At 38.1% G+C, this 11,789-nt stretch overlaps 1 protein-coding gene across 1 annotated transcript in view; it reads left to right on the plus strand.

Annotated features, from left to right (window-relative positions):
- LOC124605231 overlaps nucleotides 1–11,148 on the plus strand; it is a 135,626-nt gene extending 124,478 nt beyond the window's left edge. The window contains exons 5-10 of the mRNA XM_047136781.1: nucleotides 763–896; nucleotides 976–1,135; nucleotides 2,835–3,010; nucleotides 4,734–4,886; nucleotides 6,781–6,959; nucleotides 10,083–11,148. Of these exons, the coding sequence (XP_046992737.1) occupies nucleotides 763–896; nucleotides 976–1,135; nucleotides 2,835–3,010; nucleotides 4,734–4,886; nucleotides 6,781–6,959; nucleotides 10,083–10,266 (986 nt within the window). The 3' untranslated portion in view covers nucleotides 10,267–11,148. The remainder of the gene's footprint in view (nucleotides 1–762; nucleotides 897–975; nucleotides 1,136–2,834; nucleotides 3,011–4,733; nucleotides 4,887–6,780; nucleotides 6,960–10,082) is intronic.
- The last annotated feature ends 641 nt before the right edge of the window (nucleotides 11,149–11,789 follow it).

The raw sequence follows: 11,789 nt of genomic DNA on the forward strand, positions 1-11,789 counted from the left end.
GGCACTGCATGAATTATCTGCCTCATACTATTCTATCAGAGAAAAGGCTACCTGTGAAAGCACCATTTCATATACCTGCAATAATTTTTCTGTAATTTTATGTGGACATGGTTGCCATCCAGCTGTCTACCCTAATGAATGATCACAGCTGAACTGTGGCTGGGAGCAGAGTTTACCACCCAGGGGCAGAACATAGTGCTATGCACAATATGCTCAATTTCAGTGGCTGCCTCACAAATTATGCTATCTGGCTTCCAACCCCCCCCCCCCCCCACTCCCCCCACCCCACTCCCCCCCCCCCACCCCCCCCACCCCACCCCCCCTCCCCCCCAGTTTCTGTTCTGTCCACTGACCAGCTTTTCAGAACTACATATGGGAGTTGTCCTTGAAACACACCCTTCGATGTTGTATTCCTCCTGTCATCAAGCTCTGTTAGTCCCCGGCCCACATGCACCTCCAGCCCTGCACCAGGTCTCTAAGTTTAATCATCTGGCACCCACATTCTCTTTCCTAAATTGTATGGCCCACAAATTTGCATGTAATAGGAGTTCTTTATTGAACCAGTTTCTCTGCTTGCACAGCAGACAGATCATGTGAGCTACATAACTTTCCTCACTAGGGCTTTTGGTCTATGATAAATCTTAATAGTTTCTCTGTTTTATTATGGTAACTGGGAGTATTTACACTGGGTAGGAGCTGATCATTTGCTTCACATTCTGTTTAGCTTCATAAATTATTTTCATTTTCTACCCTCTGTTGCAGGTGGCAAGTGTACCAAATCATTTGTGGAACGATGCATTTCATACATCGGAGAAAATGCCACAGGGTGTGTTAAGACCAATTCATTTCTTAATTTGCCAAAGGAAGCCCTTATTAAGTTGATTTCTTCAGATTATGTAAGAATACTAAATCTGCATCCAAATATAGCACCAATTCTGTTCACTACAAACTGACTGATAGTCTTCTGTTATCCAGCTTGCACTTGAAGAAGAAGATGTGTGGCGAGCTGTGTTAAACTGGGCCAAATATCAAGCAGGTGTTACACAACCAACAGCCCACTGGACTGAGGAGGAAAGAGCACGAGTATGCCAGCACCTTGCTGGAGTCATCAACCACGTTCGACTTTTACTTATAGGTAAATGGCCCTATTCATAAAGGTAAATTTATGGTTATTGCTGTATTACATGGAGGCAGAGGAATTCTATGCTTGTAAAGTGTACCTGGACAAGCTCCTCATGGATGGTTCAAATGGAGCTTTCACTTTGAATGGATGAATTCAAGAAAGACTACTTTGAGTTGAGTTTGTTACAAGTGCTGGAAAAGCAGAAATTTGTATTGCTTACACAAAATTTTAAGAGCAAATTTATTATTTTGGTGCGGCACAAGAGGATGCTGTAAAATTGTTATTGAGATACTAGTGAGCATTAATTCAAAAATAGCCAGTAACTAATAAAATTAATCAGAAACATGGACACCTTCAAAATAAGCACATCACTCTGGCTATGTAAATAAGTACTTATTTGAATTCAGCTCACTGACATGAAATGGCTATTAAAGCAATTAAGATACAATTACACCAAATGGCACGAATGAAATAATGATCAGAAAAACTGGACAGCAACACAATGAATATGCCATGATTAATGAAAATTTATGCTTACAAAAAGCAGGAAATATGGTTTCAAGATCTGATCGGGCATAAATTTTCATTAGTCAGAACATCCTCATGTGATAAAGGTTCCAATTTAGTAGGAAATACATGGCAATAAAAACAGGGATGAACAACTTTTCATATGAAAATTCATTTTGAAGTGGAATAAGATCTTAAGATAATGGCAAGAGAGGGAGAGAAAAAGGTTGAAAGAGAAGTTCTCATACAGTGTCAAGGCAGGATATGAAGACACGTAAAGAAAAACGGGCTAACCCTCAAATGTAAAAAAACTAGAGATAAGTGTAGCCATCTGTTGTTGGGTACAGGAACCATCAAATTGACATTGGTCTCACATCTAAATATCACTTAGGGTTGAGATCAGTGTCAGTTTTAACAGTTCCCGTACCCAGCAACAGATGGCAACGCTTCCCTCTAAGCTTTTACATTTGAGGGTTATCCCATTTTTTCTGCGCATGTCTTCATATGCTCTTGTACATATTGTACATTATCTGTCATTCCCTAACATATACTAATTTTTCTAAGGATTTAATCATCTTGCATCAAATTATGTTTTGTACACTCTTCTATGGCAGCAAATTCAAATAAAGTGCCTTGATTTTTCTCAAGTTTTGCTTCCATTATAAAGCATAATGTCAGAACTGTCACCTTTGTGTCACCTTTACTTTTTGTGTAGCAAATTGATCATCATCTAACATGCCCTCAGTTCTCTTTCCTATTCTACTGTACATTATTCCAGACATACAGGCCAATACAGTAATAGCTCTCAAGAGAGTGGAGACAACACTTTGGAGTTGCTGAGATAGTGTCACTATGTTGTCAAGTCATTGTCATCCTCAGATGTTTGCTCAAAGGTTTACATATAGAGATGTAACTCATTATTATATTAGACAAACCTTTTTTGCTGTTATTGAATCCTGTATTATTTGACTGAATCCAGTTGGTATTAATTATTTTTACTTACTGTGTGCCATAATCTTTGTTTGTCACTTGTTTGCAAAATATGATATCTTGATGTAAATTTTTACATCCTCTCTCTCTCTCTCTCTCTCTCTCTCTCTCTCTCTCTCTAACGTTATTATTATCATCATCTTTTCAAAATTATTGTTTTGTTTGCCACTGCTGTTACATCCTGGTCAGTTAACATGAGCTATCTGCTTTACAGACAGCCAGGTTTTTGCAGAAGAGGTGGAGCCCACAGGAGCTGTGCCAATGGAACTCTCTTTGGAAAGATACCGCTATGCAGCTCTTCCAAACAAATTCCGTGAGAACTGTGAAGATAAACGTCTGCAGCCAAGAGTTTTTCTCAAGTTCTTCCCAGATTCACAGATCCTTGTGCAGGTGAAACACTCATGTGCAGATTATGCTTACTGCTACAAATACTGGTCATGTATCAAATATTATATGGCTTTGTACAAGAGCGAGTAAATAAATAAGTCAAAAACACAGTAGTGACATAAGTGCTGTGAGTACCAGATTAAAATTTATTTTATTTTCCAATGCACTCCCATAGTGACTTTAAAAAATTATCCCATCATTTGACTAGGCTCCAAAACCTACAGTTCAGAATTTTAGTGAAAACTATAGCACCCAAAGAGTGATCTCTTGGCCTACAGTCTCATTGTCTTGAAAGTGCTGCCCACTCAGGTTTATAAGGGGCCTAAATGGCTGAAACTCAATGGAAGCTGTGTGGTGGATGTTTGAACTATTCTCAATGAAATGTTTGCATTTGTCTTGCTCTATGAGAACAGGCATTGTTGTACAGATGATTCATGTCCCATATCATGAGTCCAGGTTGTTTGTATTTTGTGGCCTCTCAGATTTCTTGCAGAATGGCACGATAGGATGTGGCAGCAATAGTCTGACCTTAGGGTTGTAATTTCACCAATATGACATTTAGTATGTCCAAAAACACTGTCACGATAGCCCTGAATGCCAATGGTAGCCTTCAGAATGTAGATAAAGATGTGTGCGTGAATGTCAGCAGTGTTAGAAGATGGGTGAAATGCTTAAAAGGTGGGAACACGGGCATCCAAGATGAGCACTGTGGCAATCACAGTGTAACTGCTTCCATGTAACTTCTTGCATGTAACTGCTTCCACTGTGCACAACAAGAAAAGAGTTGAATTCATTAAGAAGACAGATGTATCACATGGACAAATCACTTGCAACAGGATATAGTGCAGTGCACGAAATATTTCAAAACATGGGTTATCAAAAATTTGGTGCCTGTTGGGTCCCACATGCATTGACAGAAAGCCACAAAGTTCAGAGAACAACTGTCACTCAATATCTTCTTAAGTTCTTTGAAGATTTCAAAAAGGAAGGGGAAGACTTTTTGACTAATATTAAACCAGCAATGAAAATTAGACTAATATTGTACCCAGCAATGAAAACTAGTTCCACCATTATGAGCCTTATACAAAAGACTGGAGTATGGAATAGCAGCAACCATTTGTCGGAGGAAGTTATGGGCAGTGTCTTCAGGGATGCAGGAGGTTGCATTGTGGTTGATCTTGTTCAACCTGGATGGACCAGAAATGCTGTTCACTTTGTGCAGACACTTGTAAAGCTTCTTCATTCATCACATGGTAAGTGGAAGATTATCCTACAGCACAGTACTCTGTGGCTTCACAGTGCTTGCATCACTGTGAAGAAATTAGATCAGTTGGGTGGGGGAATAGTGAAAAATTGAGAGAAAAATTTCTGGATTAAGATTATGTATATGGTTAATCTATAAACTATAAATTAATATTCATAAGAATGGCATGGTCATGACTTTCATAACGGCCCTGACATTTGCAGTGTATTGTTTCATACTGCCGATGCCCAGTAGCAGTTGTTTTTCTAGTTTTAGATTGTAATTTAATTTTGAATTCTATTTCCTATGCAAATATTTCCAGAATATATGTGTTGTTTTACTTCTGTAAGTATTCTCATTGCAATCACAATTTTTTTCATTATGAAAATGTCATGTCACTGATTTATTTTCCATGTCATTTTGGTTTCTTTGATGGGTTCCTTTCAAAGTTTCCACTAGTTTTATACAAAATTATATCTTCAGGACAAGACATCTTATCACAGAGTGTTAAACAATTGGTATGGCTCTGCAAAGCAAGTGTGGAGACTGGTGTATCGTGCATCCACGCACGGCTATTCTGCAGAAGCATTCCACCGCCATTGTGATGGGATAGCGCCAACGTATGTGATTGCATTGGTGAGTTATCAGTCCATCATTTTATCAACAAGAATTATACTTTTGTAGACAAGAAGTTACTAATATGAAAATTAATATCTAAATATTTGAATATGTTGTGGTTTATGTCATAACCTGATTTTATAGTGCTACGTAAATAGTGCAGCTGGATCATTGTAAGTTTTTCATTTAATGGAGGGAGTGAACGTAGCCACCCGCTACATAGTTCAGAGATTGAGCAGTCAAAAGGCACATTAATAAAACTGAAATTGTTGCTAAAGTTTCAAACATTGCTCTTTGTCAGAGCTAACTAACAAAAACACTAAACAGCTGCATTGTCCCAACTTAGTAGCTTGGTTGTGATGTTGTGGTTGTATGAGGTGGAGTGACTGAAAGGAGAAAGGAGGTGAAGGGCATAGGGAATAATTGCTGGTGGGTGGGTGGGAGAGGTCACAAGAGGACTGGATAGGAATGTGGCACTGGTGGACTTGTCCTGTCACTGGCATGGAGAATTGTCTACAGCACACAGTGAGGTGGAGGAATGGGGTATGAAGGGGGGGACAGAACAGATGAACTATGGAGAGGAAAATGTGAGAGTAAATAAATGGAATGAAGAGCAAGGGACAGATGTGAGTATGGGGCAGGGGCTAGTGAAAATTAAAGGCAGCAGGATTGCAGGTTGTGAAGCAGCCATTCAAGTCAAGCATGTTAGGCTCAATAGCTTGTTCTGCCACTGGATATCAACTCTGCTCTCAACCAGTTTGGTGGTCACCATTCATTCAGGTGCGCAACTGCTCTGTGGTCATTCCCAGACAAAAGGCTGGGCAGAAGTTACAGTAGAGCTGATGTATAACGTGGCAGCTTTCACAGGTGACTCTGCTTATGACAGGTTAAGATACATAGCACAGGTCTTGCATCTGGGTTTTCCACAAGGATACCATCCATGGGGCAAGAGGCTGGGAGTACAATTGATATAAGAATGGTTCAGGATATTTCATATATATATAGCATAGAAATTTCATAGGTATATCATAGATACTTTGTTAATATATCATTATTATTTTGTAGAAAATAAAAGGTACCTGCCAACTTTCTGACCCTTCTACATACATCCCCATAGTGACCCCATTATAGATGTCCAGCACAACCTCCAATTCCTCCTCAAATTTCTAGGCCTGTCCCAAAACCTCTTTCTTGAATCCCTCTTCCTCCTCAAGCCAACTATGGAATTAACCATCCAGTTGTAGAAAATGCCGCCGAGTGTAAAATGCTCAAGTTGAATGGCTGCTGCACCATCTATGTCATCTGGACTCTATCCTCTCCCCCACAAGACCAGCTTCTCTGAATTACTTAGATGGGAATTGTCCTTACATTACATGCTCCGATCGCACAGTCTTCCTGGCCTTCATCTCTGCTAGCCTCCTGCCCCACACTCACGTCCACCCCATCCCAGGACCCAATTTCTTTCAGCCCGTACACACACTCTCTTCCTAGCATCTTATCTTCCCCTATTCTGTCTTCCTCTCCCGGTTCACTCCTCCATATCCTCATGTGCTCCATGAGCTCACCAGTGATACTGCCAAGGTCACATTCCTGTACTGTACACCTGCTGCTTCTTCCTTTCATATTCATATCCAGTACAACTGTTGCTTCACTTTCTCAACTATCAGCCACTATCCCAACCCTCCCTCCCACTCCTTGCCTCCTTACACCCCTTGTCCATCCAACACAATTCCTCAACCCAGTCGAGCTGCAAACCTGTATAGAAGTTTTCACTTTAAGCACAAAGTTGCAAAAATTCACAGGAATTATTTTATTGACAATTTTTTGATTCTTTAGCTGTCACATTTCATTGACATTATTTTTCAGCATGTGGCTTATCTGAAAATATGAAAGTTATTTTCTTTGTTACTAGGGTGCAACATCAGAGATTTGTGGCGGTTTCAGTGATGTCCCATGGGAGAAGACAAACATTACAGGCCACTACATTCCTTCACAAAAGGCTTTTCTTTTTACACTGCCAAATAATCCAGATTTATCACCAACCAAATTTAACATAGTAAAGAAGATGTTTGCAATATGCTACCATCCAGAGTAAGTAACAAATGATCACAGTTATTCAGTTTGTATGATGAATAAGATGTGATTTTAAAATATGACAAAATGTAGATTGGATTTTCAGCAGTCTCCATTGTGAGTGATTATCAACTTCTTTTAACAGGCATCACTAAGGAGGGTAGCATCATTCTGTTTTCTCATATCTCTGAGCTATACCATGAAAATTTTAATTTGACATGAATTCTTGCTCCCATAACTCCTTAAAGTAAAAATATGGTTCTGGCTCCTTTCTTTCCTGTCTTATGTCTCCCCAGCTTTACTATGTCCACAGTGGGGCCAGTATTTTGTTACAACTACCTAAAAGTTGTGTTTTGGATCAACATCTCATTTGATTAAGTTTTAGCCTAAATTGATTGTTACTTGTGCACACAAGAAATAATTAGGGTTTATTCCAACACTGGTATGGTAAATTCACAACATTCATCAGTTATTATTATCTGTGCCTGGGTCACCTTGAGTCACTTTGGCTGGTGTTCAATGTGTGAATGTCTTCTGGAACAGTAGTTGCCAGAGTGAAGCAATCTCTCAGCTAACAGCCACAAATTTTAGTGCTGCAATTATCTCACAAATTAATGGAGTGAATGAAGATGTAGATAAAATATTAAAATATAGATAAAATTTTAAAAAGAATGTCCTCATAAAAAAGAAAATGACAAGATGGAATCTTCAGCATGAGGGACGACAAGGACAAGATTAGACAGATTACTGCACGCACAGAGGCATTTAAGCTACAATTCTTCCTGTGTTGCATATGTAAATGGAATGGGAAGAAGCCCTTGTAACTGGTACGATGAGAAGTACTCTTGTTTATGGACTTCATAGTGATTTGAAGAGTATGGATGTAGATGGAGGGATATGTAGACATCTCTTTTCATGGAACTGTAGTTTATTCATCTCATGTCACACATTTGCAGTCCATTTGGTTTGTGTACAGGAGAAATGTAAAAAAATTGGAATACAGTTACAGTAATTTTTACACTAATATATACTAAAATATTTCTTGGAACATGTTACACATTATATCCAGCTCAAATTTCCTGTTTGTTGTGCATAAATTCGCCCACTGAGTAATAACATTTCAGTGTTAGTGCCTCATACAGCTTTCTTTTAAGAGGACCTAAATTCATTTGCATTAACTTCTTCCTTTTTAATTTATTATAAACTTTCATTCCCACGTACAGAGGTACCGGTACCTCAAAATTTTCTTTGTCTCTTGTGTCACATGAGTGAACAAAATGGTTTCCCTCAAATAATTCATCTCGGATATATGAAAAGAGAGAATAATCTCAAGTGGTTGATAATATTTGCACTGCAAATGCAAAGCTACTCCATTTGTTTGCCAGGTACTCAACATGTGCCTGCCAGCTCAAATTTTTATCCGGGTTTAATCCTACGAATTTGACTGAGTCAACTTCTTCTATATCTTGGGGGTTGTGAATAATCTTAATCTGCTCATATTTTGACTGTTTGGTTTTGAATTGCATCACATGAATCTTAAATATGTTGAGATCCATCCCATCTAGCTGGAACTATGTTTCTAAGGTACTGAGGGTACTGGTGGACGATTAGGGGATTTTTTCCAAATCTCGATTTTTCAACTAACACAGAAGTATCATCTGTGAACAGAACTGGAGGGAGCTGATGCTTAACGGTAAGTCATTAACATAGAAGAGAAACAGGACTGGACCTTGAGGAACATGCTGAGATACTTTTTTCCATTCAGAATGATAATGTGCTTTCTGTTTGATAAAGAGGATTTAAGCTGATGCAAGATACTTTCCCTAATGCCATACTTTCCAAACTTGTAAGTGAGCAATGCATGGCTTACAGAATCAAATGCCTTTGTGAAGTCACACAAAACTCCTGCTGCCTTATTACTCTTGTCTAATTGTCTTATTTTCTCTGTAAAACTGTTCACTGCACCTATGGTGTTTATCCCTTGTTGGAAACCAAATTGATTGTTTAAATAATAGAATATTTTGCAGTTAACTTTTGGATTTGAGCACCAGCAACTTTTTCAAATATTTTAGATATGACTGGGAAAATTGAGATAGGACAATAATCTCCCATGACCTCTCTTTCTCCCTTTTTAAAAGTGGTTTGACTTCATCATATTTCAGTACCTCTCGAAAGCAGCCGTTTTCAAAACATTGATTTATCATTTGAGCTAGTGGGTTTGCAATTTTGTTGTGTACTTCTAATAACTTTCATGGATGATATGATACTAATTCTGATATTGCTGGATGAAAATAATTTCTGAGCAACAAATGTGGAATATATAATTTCTTTCTCTGTTATAGTACTGCTCATCAGTTTGTTTATACTCTGCCCCATCTACTGATGAAGTTCCAGCTTTGTGACATCTGAAATAGTAATTTAAAGCTGCCCTCAGCTTGAAGATTGTTTTAAGCTCTGTAGGGCATTACTAGGTTACATACATTAAATATCTAGCAGTATGGATACAGAGTGATTTAGCTGAAGAAAAGGCTGATGCTAGACTCACTGGAAGAATTCTGACGATGCTTAGTCTACCCAGAAAGGAAGTATGGCTGATACTTGAGTATTGCTCCTCAGTCTGCACTTCTCACCAGGTAGAACTGATAGAAGAAAGAGAAAGAACCAAAGAAAAGTAACATATTTTGCTGCTGTTACATTTAATAAATGTGAAAGTGTCATGGAGATGCTCATTCAGTTCCAGTGGTGCATCATGGGGGGGGGGGGGGGGGGTTTACTGTTAAACTTCTCAGTGTCTGTGTTCTTAGAAGAGCCAGCCAACATGTTACTTCCTGTTACATATCTCTCATTACAGACCAAGAATATAAAGTCAGAAGTTTAAGCTCCTAAAGAAGCTTACCAACAATCCTTCCTGTGCACAATTAATCAGTGGAACAGGAAATGGGGATTGTGATGGTGACGCATGAATAATTCATTGCCATAAACAGTACAGTAGGTCATGGAATATGGGTGCAGATGTTCTGTATTATGTTGATATCATTTTCTCTTTCTTTTTTTAATCCTGCGTACTGCAGACGAGCCATAAGTCATGCCTATGCCATAAGTCCTCTTTGTGGGTGCTGCAGTAAGGTTTTTTTGTTTCAGCTGTGGCCCCATCTTTGGAGCTGGAGCAGATCTGCTTATTTCGAGCAACTGCAACAACAACATGGACAGTTATTCCAATTTGCCACATTCCTACGATGGAGAAAATGCCTCGTGTCTTGCTCTTATGGGAGATTACAATTTTACCGTGCGTGATTATGAGGTTTTTACACCTGCTGGAAAATAAACTGCACACTTCAAGTCAGGTTGTGGCATTTATGTGTATTTATAGGTAACGAAGTTTCCTGTTTACTTAATTTCATTCATATAAACAATGTTTCCCGCACTGTGAAAGTACTTGGGGACTACAGTCAAAATCTGGATATGAGGGCCACAATTAAAATCATGAACAATCCACTTTTATGAGTGTTAATTATTAGACAAACTATGTACATAATCTTAATCTACAGACTTCTCTGTCTCTTATTATTATAATCTCAATTTCTTTGCACACAATTTACATGTGATTCTGTAAATTCGAAAATGTTTTTGCAGTAGAAGTCAATTATGGTTATTTGAATACCCTTATGCACCACTTTCAGGATGCCCTCTTCAGTAAGAAACTGACTGACAACACACTGTCAAAACAGAACACCGATGTCAACCATTTTGTAAACGTAGCCTATGATCACTTGATAGAAGTTATTGGTGTCACAGTGTTTCAACTCATAGTGTAAAATCTGTATATTTAGATAATACTTTCATTTTTATTACATTGGTTCAGTTGCTGATGAGACAGATTGTTGCTCAGGCCTTTCAGTATAGCATTCATATCTGCATATTGCAATCAAGAAATCAATAAGATGAGTCCACGTGTCATTTTTAGACTGTTTGCCATAGTGCTTGTAGAAGTATACATATGAATTCCTTTATTTCTTTTACTGAATGCAAATACTATTGACAGTAATGTGTTATCCTCAGAAAGTTATCTCAGTTTTAGGCATTAAACCTGTAATAATCATCTTGAAGACAACAGATGATCAACGACTGAAAACCTGAATAATCTGAATACTAGTATTGTTCCTACTGGTACAGAGAGTTGCAATAAAGGTTTCTTTTTTAAAAACTTCTTTTTATGTACTTCATTTTCATTTGTTCATAGTGGGCCCCCTCTCCCTCTTTATGCACATATGAACTGTACCTTAAAAATAAAATGTGAACTTTTAGAGGCATGAAACCAGCTCTTTAATAAGAGCAAGGATATAAAAATATTAGGAATATGACTTATTGTGAGAACATTTTTCTACAGTAGGTGGGTGTTATCTTCTATTATGAATTCCAATAGGGTACAGGTGCAATGGATTTTTCAAATATAACAACATACTTAACTACAAGGTTGTATGTTTTTATACGTTTAAGTGGTCATACCAGTACATCATTCAAAAGTTTAAAAACTTCTCATCATAGAGAGAGCTTATTTTAAATGTCTCAGTGGCTATGCTCCAACTAAGTAAAATTCATGTCATCTCTAACATGTCAGGAGTTCCATTTCTCAGAAAAGTCCATAGTCATGACATGCATAACTGAATTGTGCCTATATTGGGTAGTGAGGATTGTGGTCTGGTTTGAGATACAGCCTCAGTTACCATATCAGTCGAGCCACATCACTGATGATTATCCCTTACTTAAGTGGCTGACAATACTGGAACATTATTATTAAAATGTAGCATTTAACAGATAGCATACATTGACACCATGTTATTCAGATAA

This window comes from Schistocerca americana, chromosome 3, assembly GCF_021461395.2.
Source record: "Schistocerca americana isolate TAMUIC-IGC-003095 chromosome 3, iqSchAmer2.1, whole genome shotgun sequence".
Lineage (NCBI taxonomy): Eukaryota > Metazoa > Arthropoda > Insecta > Orthoptera > Acrididae > Schistocerca > Schistocerca americana.